Source organism: Phoca vitulina, unplaced genomic scaffold, assembly GCF_004348235.1.
Source record: "Phoca vitulina isolate PV1807 unplaced genomic scaffold, GSC_HSeal_1.0 scaffold8, whole genome shotgun sequence".
In the NCBI taxonomy this organism is placed as follows: domain Eukaryota; kingdom Metazoa; phylum Chordata; class Mammalia; order Carnivora; family Phocidae; genus Phoca; species Phoca vitulina.
This window is the reverse complement of record NW_022589711.1, coordinates 51,784,024-51,806,000: the sequence shown is the minus strand read 5'-3', so window position 1 is coordinate 51,806,000 and position 21,977 is coordinate 51,784,024. Positions and strand designations below refer to the sequence as shown.

The 21,977-nt window shown below is 39.3% G+C and overlaps 1 protein-coding gene across 2 annotated transcripts in view; it reads right to left on the bottom strand.

The window, feature by feature from the left end:
* Positions 1–21,977, bottom strand: part of FGF12 (fibroblast growth factor 12) — a 572,489-nt gene that overhangs the window by 378,096 nt on the left and 172,416 nt on the right. Inside the window, exon 1 of one of the 2 annotated variants that reach the window (XM_032406907.1) lies at positions 586–1,280. The exons of the other annotated variant lie outside the window; for it this stretch is intronic. Coding sequence (XP_032262798.1) covers positions 586–676 — 91 coding nt within the window. The 5' untranslated portion in view covers positions 677–1,280. Of the gene's footprint in view, positions 1–585; positions 1,281–21,977 lie in introns of those variants that run through there. 2 annotated transcript variants of the gene reach the window in all.

Below are 21,977 nucleotides of genomic sequence, written 5' to 3'. Positions count from 1 at the left end.
GGGACTCTCCTGTTTCAGCACCGAGGACAGAAAATGCTCGATCTCCAGGGCAAAGCTATTCGACGAGGGCCAGAAGTCTACTTCTCTGACCAAGCAAGAAAAATAAAAGATACCTGACTCGCCAGCCACCTGTTTAAAAGTCCTCTCTCCTGCCGAACGCACCAGCAACTTCTCAAGAGGAGATACTGAGCAACTCCAAGTCGCACGCCGCCCTCACAAGTCACAAGGAGAGAGCCGCGAAGAAGTGCGAAAGCAGGTCACTTTATAAGCACCCCTCGGAAAGAGACCCGCGATTCCAGTTCAGGCGCTCGGCGAGAGCTAGAGCGTTCTACAAAAGCGCAGATGACTTCAAGGATTAGGAAAAAAACAAAACAAAACAAAAAAACAACAACACCACAAACACCCTCCAAAGACAGAATCGGCGGCGGGGCCATTCTCTCGCCCCAGTGGGGAAACGCCTTCCTTCTACCACTGACAAGAGCAGAATAAAGGAGGGGAGGGAGGCGCAGGGAGCCAGGGGGAGGAAGGGGTGGGTGTATGGGGGCATCTGCAGCCTTCGGGTCTGAGGAAAGAACATTTTCTCACCACTTAGGCTGTTGCTGGACCTCAGGCTCCTTCCACAGAGACACTGCAGCATATGCACTCCTTTCTTCAGAGAAAGCTCAAGAATCTTCATGGAGAGGCGCGTGTGTGGGGTTCGTCAACTCCCCGCCCACCTCCGCTAATTGTCCAACCAAAAGGCGGCCTGTCTTCGGCAGCCGGGTCCCGAGTCCATGGTGGGTGCGTCCCAGGTGGACAGGGAGCCGCGCGCGGAGTAGGAGCGCGGCGTGCGCCGCGGCCGGGCAGGGAGAGAGAAGGCAGTGCCGCTCCGCTGGGGGCAGCCCCGGGGGAGCCGGCGGCGCGGCCACACCCCAGTAAGCTCGAACGTCTCTTTGGGACTTCCCGAAGGAAGTGGCAGGGCTGCGGGCGGGAGGGTGAGTGGACGGGCCACGCGGGGGACGTCGCCGTGGGTCGGTGCCCCTTTCCAGGGGCCCGCGCCCGGAGGGACGAGGACGGGGTCCCGAGCCGGCCCTGGCCCTCTAGGTCTGGCGGTGATCCCGCGGCGCCCTCCCGCCTCAGTGTCCCCGCCGTGCAAGGCTTCGGGGCGCCGAGAAGGGCTCCGCGGGGCCCGGCCGAGCTAGCCCGGAAGGGAGCGCTCCCGCGGGCTGCGCGCCTGCCGAGGGCGACTCCGGCGTGGGAATCCGGCGGAAGAGAAGCGCCCGCAGGAAGGGCTGGACCCAGGAGGCTGCGGAGCGTCAGAAGCGACTCCAGGGAACCGGGTAGGGAGGGAGTCGGGGGGGGGGGGGGGGCTGGGGGGGCGGGGATGTGGAATAAAGAAAGCTCTTGGGTGCGGGCCAAGAGAGCGAAGGTGTGCCTAGGCGCAGCGCGGATGTGGGAGTCTGGACACCTGGATTTTCTGATCAGGGCTCTGTGACCTTGGCTAAGTCACATACCACTCTCGGCTCAGAGCCGGGAAGAGGGTGTGGAATAGAGAACTAGCAACTTCCTGATTGTCTCCTTGGCTTCCAGTCTCCTGAAAAAGCTTAGCACAGGTGCAGTGAGGAGGCAGGGGCTGCGAGGGGCGAGGGGGCTGGGGCGGGGGGCGGAGGGGGTAGAGGGAGGCCAGAAGGAAGGGAAGGCCCCAGGTGGGGACGGAGAGGCAGGTGAGGCGGGAAATCTGAAAACAAAAGCACTTTGCTCTGGTGCGATATTCTGGCAGGTTGTTTCTGCCAACTGGCCCCAAAGAAGACCAGTGAGCTTCCCTGTGGGTGTACAGGTCTCGATTTTTTTCTTCTGTCAGCAACCTCTTTGGCTTTGTTTGTTTGTTTGTGTATTCATTATCAGAGGCCATCAATGCCCTTTTGGAAGACTTGTGATTGAAGCATACAAAGAATGCTGACTGTGGGACCAGACTCCACTCTATCTGGAATCTCAAGGAAAGAAGAGACCTTAGAGGACAGCAATACAGCAAGTGGTTAAAAGCATAAATGCTGGAGACAGCAGCCCATGTTCAAATTCCCACTAGCTGTGTGACCTTGAACAAATTATTTAACCTCTCTGTGCCTCAATTTCCTCATCAATAAGAGAGTTAATAATAGCACCTACCTTGTTGAAGATTAAAAAAAAAGAAAACTTGATATAAAGTAAGTGCTATAATAGTGTTAGGAATTATTATTACTTAGCCCCCGACCTGTAGGGTTTTTGATAACTTTCACTTTTCAGCGAACACCAGTGTGCATACCAATGTGAGCATTTCTGCTTGAATGGTTCAGGTAATAGAGAACAACCAGCTCCCCAGATAGTTCATTGCACAAATCCTGTTAGAAGGTTTACCCAGACATTGAGCTAAAAACTTAAATTCATTTTCTTTCCACCCATTGCCCCAAGGCCACTAGCTAGTTACCTCCTGCAAAGGAGTGAAAATGGTTTTCATCATCCCTTTCTTCTTTCCCTTCTCTAGGCTAAACCTTCACAGTTCCTGTGATGTTCCCTAAAGGTTGAAGCTTAAGGTTGAGGTTCCTTGGAGAAATACTCATTCAGAAGTCTCTTCCGTTTTCTTCTCAAAGATAGTAGAAGAAAGCCAGATAATCTGGAGGGCCTTTTGAGCCCACAGCCACTGCTGGCTCCACATTCTCTAAACTCTTTTCAGAATTGAGCTCCAGGCAAGGTTATTTGGAGTGGTTCTAAGACTCAAGGAGATATACTCAGGCCTTCCTTCTAGTCACCTCTAAGCCCTGTTGTTCAGTGGGATCACCAAAGCTCTGTGGACTCCCAGGTCCTTGATGATCTTGCTAAAGCCACAGAACTGTGATCATTGGGGAGGTTCTGAGGCCCAGGCAACCTGGGCTGTGGCCTTTGTCTTTCTAGTTTCTTCGGGAATTAGTGAGAAACTTGGCTCATCTGGGGATTCTGCCCTTAGAAATTCCCCGTGGAGGGAGAGGCAATTAGCAAAAGGAAAACATCTAAAAATAGCTCTTCATGCTGTAGAGGCAGAGAGTTTTCCGGTAGAGCTCTCCTGTTCTGGAACCCAGTGCCTAGAGTGGTTTCTTTACTTTGACAGAAATGCTATTCCTTGAAATGTAGCAAAGGAATAGGATAAGGCCTTGGTTCCCACAAGGAACTTGAGCAGAGTGAGCAGGTTCATGTGTGATTTTAAAACACACATGACCTCTGGAGCAGCAATTTTCATATTTATTATGAGCCTCTCTACCTTCCTGGCAAAGCTATTGCAAGGATTCTGTGAGGTAAAACATACAAAAGTGCTTTGGATATTTTATTATCTTTGTAAGACCAGGTTCTATCATCAAATGCCCTGGGTTCTAGGTGCTCCTTAATGGTCTAACATAGTGGCTCTTCTATTTGATTATGGGAAGAGTTTACTTGTGAATCTTCCCTCTCCTCAGTAGAATTGCAAACTCTTAGAAAGCAAGACAGGAAAGCCAACTCTGTTACAATTAATATTCAAATGGCCTGCTGCTATCTTGTTTAAATGGCAGTCACAGTGATTCTTACCGTGAAGTATATTCATCACAAAGAAAATGGATCATCACAGTATTTGAAAAAAAACAAACTTGGGATTGGGTTTATAGATTTTTCATCTATTACAGAACTCTCAGATGAGCTCAGATGAAACCAAAGAAAGCATGTAACATTTTAATGCAAAATATTTTCCTATTATATATTATGGACATTGATCAAAGTAGGTATAAAAGGGAATGGATCACTAGAGTTTTATCACTGAGACTTAGTTTTAAAAAAAATTAAGTTTCTTCCCCTTATAAGGACTTCGATGTACGTACTTGTTAAAGCAACTCCTAAGGTGAAATCAAGTTCCAGTTAGGCACATAGATATAGTCTTCCTAATGTATCTTGGGAAGTACTTAAGGAGAACTCATTTCTACAAGTACCATAACATCCCAAAACAGGACAAAACAAAACAAAGAGTAGCCAGGAGCACAATGGATGGTAGGAAAGTAGCACATTTTAGGGTAAGGAAACCTGTTAAATTTTCTGCTATGTATTATTACACAAGCCCAAATCAAATTTTTACTTGCAATTATATTTTTATTTTAAATTCAAGATATATTATTACACAATTACCAAATTTTAAATTATGTTATCTGCTTCTAATAAGATTCTTAAAGTTAGGCATTCTTTCTATTTTCTTATTGACTTTGGGCCAACTCTGGCAAGTGACTCACCAGTGTGGTTTCAAAATGAAACAATTCACCACTTTCTGAGAAGGATTGGAAGATCTGATACATAATGATAGGTGAACTTGTTTAAATTCTTAGTATCTAAATTTTTCCTTTTTGTAGTTATTTACTCACAGTTTGTAGGAGTTCATAATTGTATGAGGTAGTTCTGAGATTTTTAAGTGGTGATTTATCTGAGATACTTTTTGTTCATATTAAGTAGGAATCTATTGACTCTTGGCATCAGCTGTGTAATTAATCAGTATATTTATCCTCTTGGAAGCCTACCTTCAATCAGTAATAACATATTCAGAATTTTGCCGGGCCCCAAAATTTTAATGAGTATATTAATGGCAAAATGTCTTTTGAATGGAAAGCAATTTTATTTTCACAGAAAAACCAACACAAAAAAGTAAAAGATAAAGACCAGTATAGATAGCTAACATAGTATCTTTGTTCTATGTTCTATGTACAGTCCACTAACTGTCAGGGTAAAAACCAGGCCTGTATCTCATGTCTTAGAAATATCTTCAAATCCAATTTTGATAAGCAATACCATAGACTAAATGTTTTCATCCCCACCCCCTAAATTCATATGTTGAAATCCTAACCCCCAAGGTATTAGGAAATGGAAGGTTTGGGGAGGCTTTACCCTCATGCATGGGATTAGTGCCCTTATAAAATAGACCTTGGGGAGCTCCCTCTCCCCTTTCACCAGGTGAGGACATAGTTAGAAGACAGCCATCTGTGAGCTAAGATGTAGGGCTTCACCAGACAGCAGATATGGTGGTGACCTTGCCAGCCTGTGAGAAATAAATGTTTGTCATATAAGCCACCTAGTATATGGTATTTTCTTGTTAGAACCAACCTTATTAGATAATGTGGCAAAACCAGTCACTAGCAGCTAGCTTACCTAATTAATGACATACATCATCCAAATAACTTTTAACTATTTTTACAAGATCACATACATTGGGTTTTTATTTGTATTATCTTCTTCCTCTTGCTCTTTTTTTATTTCTTCTCCAAACTTTTATTTTGAAATAAATTTAGACTTCTAAAAAAGTTGCAAAATAGTTGAGTTCCTGTATACTCTTCACCCAACTTCTTTTAATGTTAATAACTCACATAACCAGTGTACAATTATCACAGCTAGTAAACTCACACTGGTACCATACTATTAAATAAACTGCAAAATTTTGAAATTTCACCAGGTGCTTTGTTTTGTTTTTCCTTAATACCCTTTTTCTGTTCCAGGATCCAACTTGGATCCACTTTGCATTTAATGTGTCTTCTTAGTCTCCTTCCATTTATGACAGTCTCTCAGCCTCTTCTTGCCTTTCAGGACTTTGACACTTCTAATTAATATTATACAAATATTTTGTGGAATTTCATTCAATTTGGGTTTGACTGATACTTCCTAATGATTCCTATAAGGCTATTCATTTTGGCAAGAAAGCCACATTAACCATGTTTTTTCCTTCTTAGTGCATCGTTACGTGATGTCAACTAATGATACAGTATCGATGACTTGGTTAAGGTAGTGGCTGCTAAGTTTCTATACTATAAAGTTACTTTTTTTTCATTTATGCTTGATAAATCTCTTTTTTGTGGGGGAGGGGCAGAGAGAGAGAGAGAATCTTAAGCAGGCTCCACACCCAACAAGGAGTCCGTCTGACTCGGGGCTCAATTTCACAACCCTGAGATGATGACCTGAGCCGAAATCAAGAGTGGAATGCTTAACCAACTGATTCACCCAGGTGTCACTAGTTGATAAATCTCTTGAGAAGAAACTTTGAGGCTATGTTAGTATCCTCTTTCTCCTCACACTTTCATCCATTGATTTTAGCATCATTTGGTAGATCTTGCTTGTAGCAATTATCATTGTGCTGTTTTCCTATTAGTGACTTTGTATTTTCCTCATTCCTACTATAATAATGGGAATTCTTCTACAGGAGTTGTATCTTCTCCTCCACTTATTTATTTATTCCATTACTTATTTATATCAGTGTGGCCTCACGGATATTTATTCTATGGGTCATAATCCAATACTATCATTATTTTGTGCCTCCAGTTGTCCCAGCTTTAGCCATTGGGAGGTCCTTCTGGTTGGCTCTTGTGTCCTTTTGTTGAACAATTCCTTAATTTTATGGCACCACAAGATGTTCCAGGTTTATCTTTTACTTTTCCTGCCCCAGCTCTGGAATCAACTAATTTTCTAATGAGTCCTAGTTCTTCTTATTGGAGAATAGTATTTAGGGACCAAAATCTGGGTGGTAAATGTGCTATTGTTACTGGCATGTCATTGCTCCCAGGCTCTCTTGGTGGAAAGAGCTAGGAAATATATGTATGTACAAACCCACACATACTCATACATCCTATTTGTTGAAATATCTACCTCTCTCTATAAATGAATGGAGATATCTATATGTAGCTATATGTGGACATATTTATATGTAGGTGCATCTATATGTTGTTATATAATAGGTAGATATCTACAGATAGGTATAGAGATAGGACAGAGAGAGAGATAGAAATAACAATCACTAATACCTATGATTCCAATCAAACACAAGTTTTGTTTTATTCTTTGCCCTTTCCTTATTAGTAATTTCTTTTTCTAACCATGAAAAACCTGGCTTTTATTATTTATAATATATTCACTTATTTATTCAATCCTAGAATACACTTAAAGTGGTTATAGAATTCCTAACCAATACTTGGTGAGAAATGGATCATAACCAGAGTACAGTATTTATGTACAGTTGTTTTTGTCTTTAACCTTACAGTATCCAGTCAAAATATTATTTTCATACAAATCAAAACCACAATGAGATACCACCTTACACTGGTCAGAATGGCTAAAATTAACTCAGGAAACAACAGATGTTGGCAAGGATGCAGAGAAAGGGAAACCCTCTTACATAGTTGGTGGGAATGCAAACTGGTGCAGCCACTCTGGAAAACAGTATGGAAGTTCCTCAAAAAGTTAAAAATAGAACTACCCTATGTCTCAGCTATTGCACTACTAGGTATTTATCCAAAAAATACAAAAATAGTGATTCAGAGGGGCACATGTGCCCCAATGTTTATAGCAGCAATGTCTGCAATAGTGAAAATATGGAAAGAGCCCAGATGTCCATCGACAGATTAATGGATCAAGAAGATGTGGTATATATATATACAATGGAATGTCACTCCACCATCAAAAAGAATGAAATCTTGCCATTTGCAATAACATGGATGGAACTAGAGGGTATTATGATAAATGAAATAAGTCAGTCAGGGAAAGACAAATACCATATGATTTCACTCATATGTGGAATTTAAGAAACAAAACAGATGAATATAGGGGAAGGGAAGGAAAAATAAAATAAGATAAAAACAGAGAGGGAGGCAAACCATAAGAGATTCTTAACTATAGGGAACAAACTGAGGGTTGCTGGAGGGGAGGAAGTGAGGGGATGGGGTAATTGGGTGATGGGCATTAAGAAGGGCACTTGATGTAATGAGTACTGGGTGTTATATGCAACTGATGAATCATTAAATTCTACCCCTGAAACTAATAATACACTATATGATAACTAAATTGAGTTAAATTTAAAAATTTAAAAAAAACAGCCCCATTAAAAAAATAATGTTGTAATAACATCATATGCCAACAGATGGTGACTACACTTACCTTGGTGAGCACTGTGTAATGTATAGAATTGTTGAATCACTATGTTGTACACCTGGAAGTAATATAATATTGTCTGTCAACTACACTTCAACTAAAAAAAGAAAAAAAAAAAAAAAAGACTTGAGGGAAACATGCCGGACAGCAAATAGGAGAGATCTCTGCACATTTGCAATAAATGTAATTTTTACTTTCTGCTTTGTGATTGTATTTTTCTGGTTTTCTTCAAGGAGAATGTTTTTGTTTTCAGGAAGAAAAGTATTTTAGTTGGTTTACTTTAAAAAAGATAAACAACTTTCATACATTAAAAAAAATTATTTCCCAAAGTGACGTAGGTTAGTTCTTTTCTTCCTCATCCTTTTCAGTATGGATTAGTCATTCATTTATAATCCAGTTAGGTTCATTTGTTATTGCTTGTATTCCATGCTGGCTGATTTTAATTACTTAATCAAAATTAATTAACTTTAATTATTTCTTTCTTATTTGAATATGTAAAACATTGGTATGGTTCTAAGAGCCAAAACTTTACCAAAAAAGTATGCTCCAATATGTATCACTCTCTCATCCCTCCTCTCCTGTCCTGTCCTGTTCTCATTCCCCATTCTTTCCACTCCTTTCCCACCCATCCCCTATAGGTAACTGGTCCCTTTAATTTCTGGTTTATCTTCTCTATGCTTTTGCACAACTGAGCAGATACTTTCATATATGGTGACCTTTAGATTATTTCTAACATTTTGCTATTACAAACAGTACTGCAATAAATATGTGCATATGTCCATATTGTTGGAGGGTAGAGTCTTGTAACAATGTGATTTTTTTTTGTTTTTATTTAAATTCCAGTTAGTTAACATACAGTGTAATATTAGTTTCAGGTATACAATTTAGTGATTCAGCACTTCCATACATCACCCAGTGCTCATTACAAGTGCCCTCCTTATTCCCCATCACCTATTTAACCCATCCTCCCACCCACCTTCCTCTGGTAATCATCAGTTTGTCCTCTATGGTTAAGAGTTTGTTTCTTGGTTTTCCTCTCTCTTTTTTCCCATGATCATTTGTTTGCAACAATATGATTCTTAGGAATGGGAATGCTCAGTCAAAAAGTAAGTGTATAGGTAGTTTTGTTTGGTATCGCCAAGTTTCCCTTCAAAAGGCTTTCATGAATTTGAATTCCTACCAGCGATATATGAGAGTGCCAGTTTCCCCACAGCCTCATCAACAGAATGCATTGTCCTCCTTTTTTTCTTTTTGTCAGTTTGTTTGCAATGTTGTCTTAATTTGCATGTCTCTAATTATGAGGATGTTGGAACTTTTTTTTTTTTGAGAGCTTATATTTTTGTGAGGAATTGCCTGTTCTGGTTATTTTCCCATTTTTCTATTGGGAAAAAACCCACTTTTCAAAGACCAATATTTACTACCAGGGAGGGCACTGAAATTAAACTAATTATATTAAATTAAATTTTTTTAAAATGTTGAAAAACATGATGAGGTAGGAATTCAAAACAAGGTCATTGTCATTGGGAAAACAGGGTAAAGTTTCCAGATAACTTTTAATCCATTCATTCACTCATCCATCCATCCTCCCCACAAATATTTAGAAACTAAAATTAACTCCCTGCCCTAAAAACCTAGTAAAGGAAGGGAGATATATAAAACATAAGTATAACATAGCTTTGCAGTAGTGGTAGCACTGCAGATTTCAGTAAAGTTACAAAGAAGGGATAGTTCATTCTGTCTTCTGAAGGTAAGAAGTAAGCAGTTAGAAAAACCTTCATATAAATTAAGAAACTTGAGCTGAACTGAAGGAGATAACTCTCATTGAAATACACAATGTCCAATGCTTAATAAATGCTGCTACTTTACTTTCTAGCCACACTGAATAGGTACCACCTCCACTAAAGAACAGACTCTGCTTGGAAAAGAACAACACCCAGAATTCAGACTCTATTTACCTCCACCCCTGGCCTATGTCCCATCACATCACTATTAGTTACAGGGCACTCTCCATAGATACATCTTGTCTTACCAGACTCAACAGGCCATGAACAATATTACTTTTGCAGTACTTTTCTGATAAAACCAGCTGAGATCAGATTAATGATTAAGACTTCCAGGTATTTTCTCCCAACCTTCCCACCCACAGAACCCATCTTCAAATAAATAATACTTCAAGATTTGCTGCTACAATCAGACATTTTCCATTTTCTTCTAACAACTCTTTAACAAGTTGTTTTGAATAAATGCAGAATTTGTCATCTATAAGAAAACTTTAAAAATGAGCTATCTGAGTCACAGAGAAGGAAAATATTTCTACCTTATCATAGCCAAGTATGAGTTGTTTATTGTGAGAATCAGTCAATCCAAGATAATTAATACTGGGAAATTTCAAGAAAGTACCATTTGCTTATTAATCAAAACTCAATACCAAAACAAGGGCACAGTTCCACATGGGTATTCTCACTCCCATCACCTGAACACTTCTCTAAACCTAAAAATCCCACACATTCTTTCAGACCCACCACAAATGCCACAGTGTTCTCTCAGGGAAATTTTTCCTGAACACTATAGTTCCTCTACCATAAAATTTACTTTATTTTGCCTCCACATATATATCTTCTCTAAGAGATTATGAGCCCCTTTATCTATAAATGTAGGTATCTATAACTTTCATTTTTTAATATCTTTAATACCTAAAACATGTAATAAATAATTTATTTACTACATATTTATTGAATGAAATTAATATTAAATATTAATGTCTATTAAATATTGATGAAGTAAAATAAAAAGGGGATGGTTTTTGTGGATTTTCCATCGGGGAAAACTGTACATTAAATTAAATTAAAACACAATACCCCACAAAGAATTTAGAGTAAGGTTATGAACTATACGTGAGATTTAATTCAATTTTAAACATGTGAAAAGTCACACAATTCACTCATAATAAGACAACTACAAAATATATCAATAAAGTGCCATTCAATTATTCAAATTTCAAGGATGAAAATGTTTGCTAACCCAATGTACTAGAGAGAATATAAAGGAAATGAAAATTTTAAATTCTTAGTAAGAGTACACATTGATTGCCTTGATGGATGGCCATTTGTCTCTATCTTTTGAAATTTAAAAAAGCCACTTCTCCCAAATACCTTTTCTAGATATTAACTTCCAGATAGAGTTGCACAGGGTACAACCAGTGACAACCACACAAGGTACCAATACAACACTGTTGCTAATGCTATTTGATATTAATGATACTAATCCATCAATAGGGAACTAATTCAATTTCAGCACAGCCCTACAAAGGAAAGTTCTGCAATTTAAAAAAATGTAGCATATAATGTATTATTTGTTTCAGAGGTACAGATCTGTGATACAACAGAAGAAGAAGAAGATAGCAGGAGGGGAAGAATGAAGGGGGGGAAATCAGAGGGGGAGATGAACCATGAGAGACGATGGACTCTGAAAAACAAACTGAGGGTTCTAGAGGGGAGGGAGGTGGTGGGATGGGTTAGCCTGGTGATGGGTATTAAAGAGGGCACGTATTGAATAGAGCACTGGGTGTTATACGCAAACAATGAATCATGTTACACTACATCAAAAACTAATGATGTAATGTATGGTGATTAACATAACATAAAAAATAATAAAATAAAATAATGTTTTAAATAAAAAAATGTAGCAACTCCATATGTATTAAAATGGGCAAATCTTTGAAATTTATTACTAAATTTAACAAACATATAAAAGAATATTAGAGCGGGGCGCCTGGGTGGCTCAGTCGTTAAGCGTCTGCCTTCGGCTCAGGTCATGATCCCAGGGTCCTGGGATCGAGCCCCACATCGGGCTCCCTGCTCCGCGGGGAAGCCTGCTTCTCCCTCTCCTACTCCCCCTGCTTGTGTTCCCTCTCTCGCTATGTCTCTCTCTGTCAAATAAATAAATAAATAAATAAATAAATAAATAAATAAAAGAATATTAGAGTATTCTACAATTTGTATGGTAGAGAAAAAATGTGCATACGTGTATGTTTATAAACTCGTGGACCCTTCCTGAAAGAGGATACAAGAAACTGGCATCAGCTATAGTGTTAGGGAGGAAGATTAGGATGCTGGTAACAGGGGAGAGAGGGAGACTGCAGTTTATTTTGTACTTCTAAAACTTGGTACTATGTGTATACATTACCTCTTCAAAATAAATAATATATTAAATAAAGTTAAATATATAAATTTTGCTTTGATTAAAAGATTATTTATTACTGGGGCACCTGGGTGGCTCAGTCGTTAAGCGTCTGCCTTCGGCTCAGGCCATGGTCCCAGGGTCCTGGGATCGAGCTCCACATCGGGCTCCCTGCTCAGTGGGAAGCCTGCTTCTCCCTCTCGACTCACGCTGCTTGTGTTCCCTCTCTCCCTGTGTCTCTCTCTGTCAAATAAATAAATAAAATCTTTAAAAAATTATTTATTACTAACCCTGATTAAAATACAAAAATACAAACTGAGGGAGATACACTAAAACTAGAAAGGTCATTTCCAAATCACTAATGAGTCAGATGCCCAGAGAGTCAGAAGACTTAAATCAGAATCATTCCTTCTCAGTGCCTACCAATAGAATGCTGGTACCAAAAAGAGTTTAGGTATCCATGAGCCTTATCCTCTAAGATAAAGCAGTATATGAGATAAAAAATAAGAAAAGCCAAAGTACCATAAATCTGAGATATTATTCTTATTCTTATTTTAAATTTATGGACCCATGTTTTAAAATGAGGTCTTGGGAAAAAAATAGTTATTACACTATAATTGATATAAGCTGTATTTGATTTCTTCATGCCCTCGTGAAATTTCAACAATCTTGAGTCTTAAGGACACCAAAACAATAATAGAGACCCCCATTAACTCCAGCAGTACTCACCCAACCCCTTTTAGTTTTCACATTAACTATACCTTCCAATTAAAAATCTCATTAAATTTTATAGTAGATATTAAGTCTACCTGCTACATGAGTAAAAAAATTCATTTCTGGGGCACCTGGGTGGCTCAGTTGGTTAAGCGTCTGCCTTCAGCTCAGGTCATGATGCCAGGGTCCTGGAATCGAGCCCCGCATTGGGCTCCCTGCTCAGCGGGAAGCCTGCTTCTCCCTCTCCCTCTGCCCCTCCCCCTGCTTGTGCTCTCTCTCTCTGTGTCTCAAATAAATGAATAAATCTTTTTAAAAATTCGTTTCTATTCTACATACATTTATTGAGCATATACTTCATATTGTAAAGATAACTACTGCCTGCAGTGACCTCACTAGTGGGCATGGGGAAGAACAGATAGCCAGCCATACAGATAATATTGATACGGATAGTGGCCTGTGGAAACTACAAAGACAATGTAGTTACATCTGTCAAGAGGAGAGTTCTTCCGGAAGACAGAGAGGAAAAGGAAATTAATTTGTGGAATGACTTCATTTAGGGTTTAAGGGAATAAAATTTCAATGTAAGTGGTGATAGATGATAGGTTTTATCCAGCCCCATCCTGTAACAGAAAAGAAGACAAAAACAGGACAGTGGTTTTGCCTAAAGTCACATGACTCCCAGGGACAGAGCTGTGACTCTAACTCAGGACACTGCCTCCCAGTCCAATATTCTTTACAAAACACTGTGCTGTGGATCCTGGGTATGGTAGTGTAACAATCAAACCGTTTATAAAATACGTAGAAATGATTTCAGGGCAATTTTCCCTTCTTTGGAAATTGATTTTTCTTTCTTCAGATTGTCTGCTTTCCAGAAGTCAAGGGCAGCCATTCATTTAAAGGACCTGACAACAATAAAAATAAGGATTGCCTTTATAGTAAACCCACAAGGTTTTTACTATTGTCAACCTCCAGAAAAAGGCATGAGAGAGAGACTTAGCTCAAGGCTCAGGCTGACTCCCATAATCATGAGTTTTCACCTGATACAAGTAGTCATGCATCTGTGGTCAGGTGTGCGGGAGGAGACAAAAGCTAACTAGAGCCATTGCCTAGAGTCATACTGCAGATTTGATGAATATGTGGTAATTTGGAGAATGAATATTTTAGCCCCCTTTAAGCTGCTGTTTATACACACAAATATATTCACAAATATACATATGCGTATCTTTGTGCCTATGCAGAAAACAATTTAAGGCCAAGAATACCATTCCCACATTCCAGGTAAGAGTCTCATACAGAATTTTCCAAATCCCACTTGACTGTGCATTATTTTTCTATCCTTTCATTCTCCCCTTCCTTAAACTGGCAAACATCTTCAAGAGGAGTCTACATGTACTATCTCCACTTTATCATTTTTTTATCCTTCCCTGAACCTGCTGAATGCTGCCTTTTGCCCACATAACCCCACTTATGTTCTTATAAAGTCACCATAAACTAGGCTATTCCAGATTCAATGGACACGTTTTGTCCTAATTATACCTAAAACTGTAATTATATGTGTGAAAATGATTGATCACTCTCTGTGTCATGAAACTCTTCCTCCTTTTCTTCAGAGACACCACTTTCCTCTTGGTTTTTCTTTTGCTTCTCTATTTAACTTCAGTTTTCTTTCTGCCCAACCCCCCGGTGTTACTGTTTCCCAGGGTTGCAGCTTCTAATCTTTCCCTCTCTTTACTTTTCTTGGGCAAATCTTACGGACTACATTTCTTGATGACTTTTGTGTGTATATGTGAGTCTCCTAACAAGATCCCTCCGTAGCCTTCTTACATATTTCTAAGCTTTCCTGGAACGCTCCACTTAAATGTGTCACAGGTACTTCCAAAAAAAACAAATTCATGACTAGACATATCTCTTTCTCCCAACCTGTTAAGCTCCACATTTTCATAAAAGACTACATCTTCTCTACAGCTTCCAAATTCAAACACCTGTGAGCCAGCCTGGACTCCTCTTGCTAACCCATCTCCAATCAGCCAGACACTGTTAGATATACTGTTTCCTTAACAGCTTTCACATCCATCCCTTTTGTTTCTGCCTTCTTTTAGGCCCTCATCATTTCCTGCCTGATTATTATAACACACTTATGAAAGACAGTCCAGCTATCTTCAATTCAGCCTCCACACTGCCAAGATAATCACACAAAACTCAAACCCCTGAAGGATTTTGCTCTCTAGAAACTTTTCATAACATTCAAGATAAAGTCAACAATTTAAGTTCAGTCCAAAGATGCCTGACAATGTGTCTTACCTTCCATCTCTCTATATGAACTTAACTCCATTCATATCCATGAGGCATGTGGTTTCACATGTGTATGTCTTTGCACATGCTGTTCCCCTTGCCTGGATATCCTGTCTTCTTTCTTCTCCCAGTGAATACAAATCCATCCTTCAAATATTGGGTCCAGTGTCACCTCCACCAAGAACCTTTCCCTAACTAGGTTAGATACTCCTCTTTGAAGCTCACCTATGCATATTTCTTAGCATGGAACATTCCCATACTTACCTCTGATTCATATTATATATAGTCTTTATGTCTGATAGAGTTACAAGGGAACCAAAGTACTGTTGAAAATTCAGCCAAATAATCACACAAACAGTTGCAACTGCGGTAAGTGGAAAAAGGAGAGAAGTGCACGGTGCTATGGTGTCTAAAGTAGGGGTGGGGGTTAATCTAGTTGGAAGAACCAGGAGAAGTTGAGGAACTTATCACATCCTGCCTTGTATCACAGTTGGTCATATGATTTATATTTATCTCGTCTCCCTCCCTCTCCCTCTCTCTCTCTCTCTCTCTCTCACACACACACACACACACACACACTTTATTCCCTTTCATGGCAATTCTGAGGTTCATTCATCATGAAATACCACCACTACCTCCTCCATACACAGACACTGTTCAAACATAGGAAATGGCCAACAAATAGCTACTGAATTGATGAGTTGCAGAATAGTTCTAAGATTCTGCTTCTTTCAAAATTGAGTTAACCACAAAATTCATCTGCAGATAATCCTTAATCAAATGTATTAGAACCACACGTGGCTGTTTTATACAAAAGCAACACCTATTGTGTCTTTCCTGAAAATCAATGACACACATGCCAGATGGTTTCAGGTATGATAAAAATAAAGGTCTTGACAGTAGCAGAAAGAAATTCAAGCCAGAAGAGAAGTGTTTTGAACTCTTCCCCTGACCAGTCTAGCATAATGATCCCGGAAGACAAGCAGACAAAGACCTAGGAGAAGAGGTTTCCATAGTACCAACCTGAAAGGTTTCCTGCTTCCTGACTTTGCAATTGTTTCCATTTCTGGTTTGATAGTTTAATTATCAAACAAAGGAAGGACCTTTATGCAAGTGTACACAGTAAGTATCCAATTGTACAGGTATGTAAATCATTGGGATAAAGCTTCCGGGAGCTAGCACCAGGCAACCTTCTTCAGCATCGTGGGCTGATGTAAATTTTCCATTCGGATTCAAATGTTGGTTTCATTTTAGATCTATATTTTCTTTTGACCATTTCCTCTCACTTGGTGGAAAGCTCAGTGGTTAAGATCTGTGCTTTCAAATCAAACTAGACCTGGGTTTACTTCTTAACCGTGACACTTAATAGGTGACTTCACTTCTCCAAACTTCAATTTTTCTTGTTTGTGCAATGGTGTGGGTACTAACAACTACTTAACAGGATTGTTGTCAAAATTAAATGAAATGGAGTATCTCAAAATAGTGCTTGCCAGAGAGTAAGTGCTAAATTCATGGTAGTAATGATGATAGTGGCAGGGAGGGGGGCGGATTTATTGACATTGATAACTTTTGGGAAAGTCTTCCATTAATAATCCTTTTCATACATAAAGATATATTTAACAACAGCAACATCAATCATCTGTTATGTTAGATTATTTTATAACTTCTCTCTTTCATCTATAAAAATAACTAGGAACCATTTTCATTTGACGAAAGAATCTAAGAAAATTGGATTTTTAGAAGAAAGATTTTGAAGATTTTCGCTTCATCAAAACTGGGCAAGAAGTGACTGCTAATGGGTATGGAGTTTTTTGGGGGGCTGAAAATGTTCTGGAACTGGTGGTGATGATTGCACAGCTTTGTGAATATACAAAAACCATTCAACTGCATACTTTAAAAGGGTGAATTTTATGACATATGAATTGTATCTCAATTCAACTTTTAAAACTTCTATAAGAAAAATAATTGGGCTTTAGTAAAATGGTGTACAACCAAAAATTGATTTAGATAGTGATTTCTTCTTTTTCTCTTTCCATTTTACTTGCCTTTCCTATTTGGATGGAGTCCTCTCCAGGTCTTAATATTATGATTGTCCAACTCTCAGGTGACATCATAGGAAATATATAGAACTTCAGAGCTGTACATTCCTGAGTTCAAATCCCGGTGTTACTAGTTATTAGCTGTATGTGTTCGTGAATGAATTTCTTAACTTCTTTGAGTTTCATTTTTCTCGTTTGCAAAATGATGCTACTGACCAGCCTTGGAGAATTGTTGTGGCAATAAAATATGGGGAAAAAAGGAAAAGGAAATGTTCCATGCAGAGTTTAGCACTTATAGATGCCCCACAAATAATAGTTTTTTTTTTTCTGTATTGAAGTATAGTTGACATACAATATTATCTTAGGCGTACAGCATAGTCATTGCACAATTATATACACTATGAAATTCTCACCCTAAGTGTAGTCACCCTCTGACACCACACAACATTATTACAATATTATAGACTATATTCCCTATGCTGTACTCTTTATCATGATGACTTACTGTATAACTGGAACTTTGTACCTCTTAATCCCCTTAAAGAATTTCTTGTCTCCTTTCTCCCAAGATCTGTGGTCCACTTACCAAGGACTAGGACATTTTTAAGAGAGCCGTCTTTAAAAAAAGAAAAAAAGTCAGGACAGGGTATAAATCACCCACTGGCCATTCCTGTACTTAAAATTTATAATCTGTAAATGCAAATGGAAATACCATTCTTAAAGTCGGATTCTAAAACTTTCAGGTTATTAACAATGTTTGGGATTCTTACATCTGGAAAGAAAGGATATGAAGATCAAATTTGGAAAATCCGTCCTCTTTCATTTTCTACCACATGCCTGATGCCGTCACTGACACCTCGAGCTGAGGAATCTAAGTAGCATTTGCTTGGGAGGACGTGTTAGCACGATGCCTGCTTGTTTGGGGAGTGTTGTTTGTTTGTTTGTACTTTGTTTTGAATCCAAGTAAATTACCTAGACACTCACCATTAGGGCTGCATTCCAGAATAGCTGGTACCAAGATCACGCCTCAGTCATTTTATTAGTTATAGGTTCCACTATCAAAAAGGCCAATATTGGAGGTAAAAACAACAACAACAACAACAAAAACAGCCTGCACTAGGATTTCAATTAAAATTACTTGAACTTAAAAATAAATTTTATTAACTGATTTTAAAAATAAGTACATGTGGGGGCACCTGAGTGGCTCAGTTGTTAAGTGTCTGCCTTCGGCTCAGGTCATGATCCCAGGGTCCTGGGATTGAGCCCCACATCGGGCTCCCTGCTCAGTGGGAAGCCTGCTTCTCCCTCTCCCACTCCCCCTGCTTGTGTTCCCTCTCTCACTGTGTCTCTCTCTGTCAAATAAATAAATAAAATCTTTAAAAAATAAATACATACATACATACATACATACATACATACATGTGGGGGAAAAGACCGAAACCATCTACATAAAAATGCAACAGCGGCCATTTCTTGCTGATTTTTTGGTGGTTATTGGAGGTTGAGGGAAGGCAGGGGTGTGCAGATGTTCAGTGCATGAACTCCAGTGCAGAAGCTGGACCTCCCGGGCTTCCCCTCCACTCTCCCACTTGCTGGCATGACCACTTTGTGCATGTCACCTAACTCTCCCGCTGTCAGCTTCTATTTATATGGAATGGGAACAATAATGACCGCAGGGTAAGGTTTTACCGAGACAATGTACAGAAAGCATGAGGTACAGTGCCTGTGGAACACAAAAACATGCAAGAGCTATGGTCGTCAATTTCTGTTCCTGAATTTGTGTATTTTTAAATTCCCTACAATTAATGTTGGATACTTTCAAAATCAGAAATAAATATTATTTGCTTTTTAAAATATCAGCATTTTGGGGGCTCAGTCGGTTAAGCATCTGCCTTCAGCTCAGGTCCTACTCCCAGGGTCCTGGGATCAACTCCCGCATCAGGCTTCTTACTCAGCAAGAAGTCTGCTTCTTCTCTCCCTCTGCCTCTCCCCCCTGCTTGTGTGAGCTCTCTCTCTCTCCTCTCTCTCTCTCTCTGACAAATAAATAAAATCTTTAAAAAACATATCAGCATTTTTATAAGTGATTTTTTTTAAAAACATAGGAATGCCAAATCCTCAGACTATCTATAACTCTTGAGGTTACAGTGTCAAAAAATTCTTGTTCCATGGCCCTAGTCCAAGTGCTTCATCCTTGGACTCCAGTGAAAGCTGTAAAATGTTTGTGAACATGCTGTTATCATGCACACTTCAAACGGAGAGATTTTCAGGAAAAGCATAAGCTATGAATTGGATGGAGCTCTTGGATTCCCTGTACAGACCTCTAGGGATTGAAATACCACATGTAGGGAGTGGATTTAGTAATATCCCCAAGGCAGCTACCAAATACCCTGTTGGAAAAGTGTACCAATTCACAGTTTTATTACCTGTATCTACCTCTGTTTCCAACCCCTCAACTGATATTTTTTTAAATGAAAATAAAATGTATTTTTACTCCTGAGTTCCCATGATCAATTAATACAAGCTTGGGAAAAGTGAGAGACTAACTAACCATCCAGGTATTCCAAGAAAGGAAAACTGAGGTGGGTACATTCCAGAGTCAGTTTTCTAATTCCCAAACTCTTGCTGCCTGTTTCCAAGTGTTAGGAGTTAGTTGGACAGTTAGGTAGTCAGGGCCAGGGTCCCCAACAAGAAAATATGGAGTCAGGACAGCTAAAATAAAATAGAACTGACATCTTGTTTTGCAGCTTAGAACTGCACTGACATTCTGCTTTGCAGCCTTTGCAGAAATGACTTCTGCAAAATGTCCTAAAATAACACAATTAACCACAAAAGCATTTGTCAGTATCATGGGCAAGGGGCAGTTAAGACCTAAGCTCCCAGAAGTCAGCAAAAAAAAAAGATCATGAACACGTGGACATTAACCTAATAGGTAGACAGATACGTGACTGAAGCCCTGATTGGCATGACTCAGCACACCCTGATTGCTTAAGAAAGTTCCGCAAAAGAGCTAATAAAAACCCCTAAACTTAGAAACTCTGGGGGCAACCCACTCGGGCCCCCCCCTCCCTCTCTGGGAGCTTTGTACTCTTGCTCAATAAACTTTGCTTTGCTGCCCACCACTCTTCATCTTGTCTACCTCTTCTTTCTTCGAAGCAGTGTGACCAAGAAGCCGGGCACTAAGGGGACACAAATCCTATAACAGCAGAGTTTAAGAACTTACCACAAGTCTCTCTCTCGCTCGCTCTCTCTCTTTCTCTCTCTCTCTTTCACCACCACCACCACCATCTTTAATTTTTCAACTAATTTTCTTTATCTAATTAGAATAAAATTATTTTGAAGGGAATGAGAACAAAAATGAAATAAATTACTGTTTCCTGTGGGTTTTGCTTGTTTATTTTTCCTTCCAGGAAGCAATTCTTGCATTTTCAAAGCAAAGTCATTTGGGGACATCAAACCCTGACCATATTATCTGGTCTGACACTTAGCAAGCTGCCAACAAAACCTGAAATTGCTTTCTCTATCCTTATTGCTCCCACACAGCTTCACAAGGAAACAAATGATGGATGTAAATATCTATTTTCAACAGGTATCTCATCTAACATCATTATCTGTTACTCAAGGAAAACTATCCTGGGTTTTACAATTGTTTGGGGAAAGAAATTTAAAATAGTGTGTGCCCAGGAACACAAACTAATTTTGATAAAACAGTGCTGAATACTTCACTCACTTCTTCAAGAGCCTGTAATGGTTCCTTTACAGCCTAAAGTAGAATTTCCAACATCTTTAATGTGGAATTCAAGAACTGGCACAATTTTACCTAGCTTTCTGACCATCATTTCCACAATATCCCATCACCTGTAATTACCGCAGGTACACAATCCCATATCCGAAACACCTGGGGCTAGATGTGTACTGTAATTCAGGTTTGGGGGGCACAGTGGTGTTTTTAAAAAGTAATAGAGTTCATGTATAAAATATGAGCAAAATCTCTGTGTGTTGGGGAAGCACCTATAATAAAAAACATTAATATTTCTGCAACAATATCTACAAATATTCTCGTCAGTGGAATGAAGAAAGATTATAATCAGCCTCACATCAATTCAGGTCATCTTGTGCCACCAAATAAGTTTGCTGCAAACTACAAAACAAAAGACAACAAAAAAAAATAGTTTTTAGAGTTTCTTGGATTCAGAAACTTATAAAAAAAATGGATTGTGAATCTGCACTTACTTTTCCTGAAAATAGACTTTTGATATTGTGAGTCTTGTTTCATTTTCTTTCATTAGCCAAGAATGTCTTCTGCATCTCTTCTAGTTTACTAAACTCTATCACGGGCAGTCCAAATGTCACCTCTTCGTGTATCCTGAAGTCAGAAGCACCCGTCCTTCCTCTGTTGTCTGCATGTTTATCCCTCCCTCTAGACTAGAAACTCCTTGAGGAACAACACTGTGTCTGCTCTGCCTTTGTGTACTGTGACTCCTCATAGTGTGTTTTCCTCAAAAGAATAAATGAATTGAATGAAGCGAGCCTACGGAAAACAAAATACTGACCAAAGTCTTTAGTGTCATATCTCCATACTCTATGAACGTGGATTTTTACAAGATGACAGATTTTGTTCTCTTTTGTTTCTTAACTAGTTTTACTCAGGATTTACCTTTTCCTGTCAAATACTTTCTAGCAATGCTAAGAAAAATGATAAGCTGCACAGTTACTAGCTTTCTTTGCAGTTCAACACTCTGAGCAGACTTCCAAGAGACCAATTGTAGGTTATTGCAGCGCTCAGGAAATAACAGTTAAAAAATTAACTTTCTCATATATTGCACTCTTTATTCTTTTCCAATT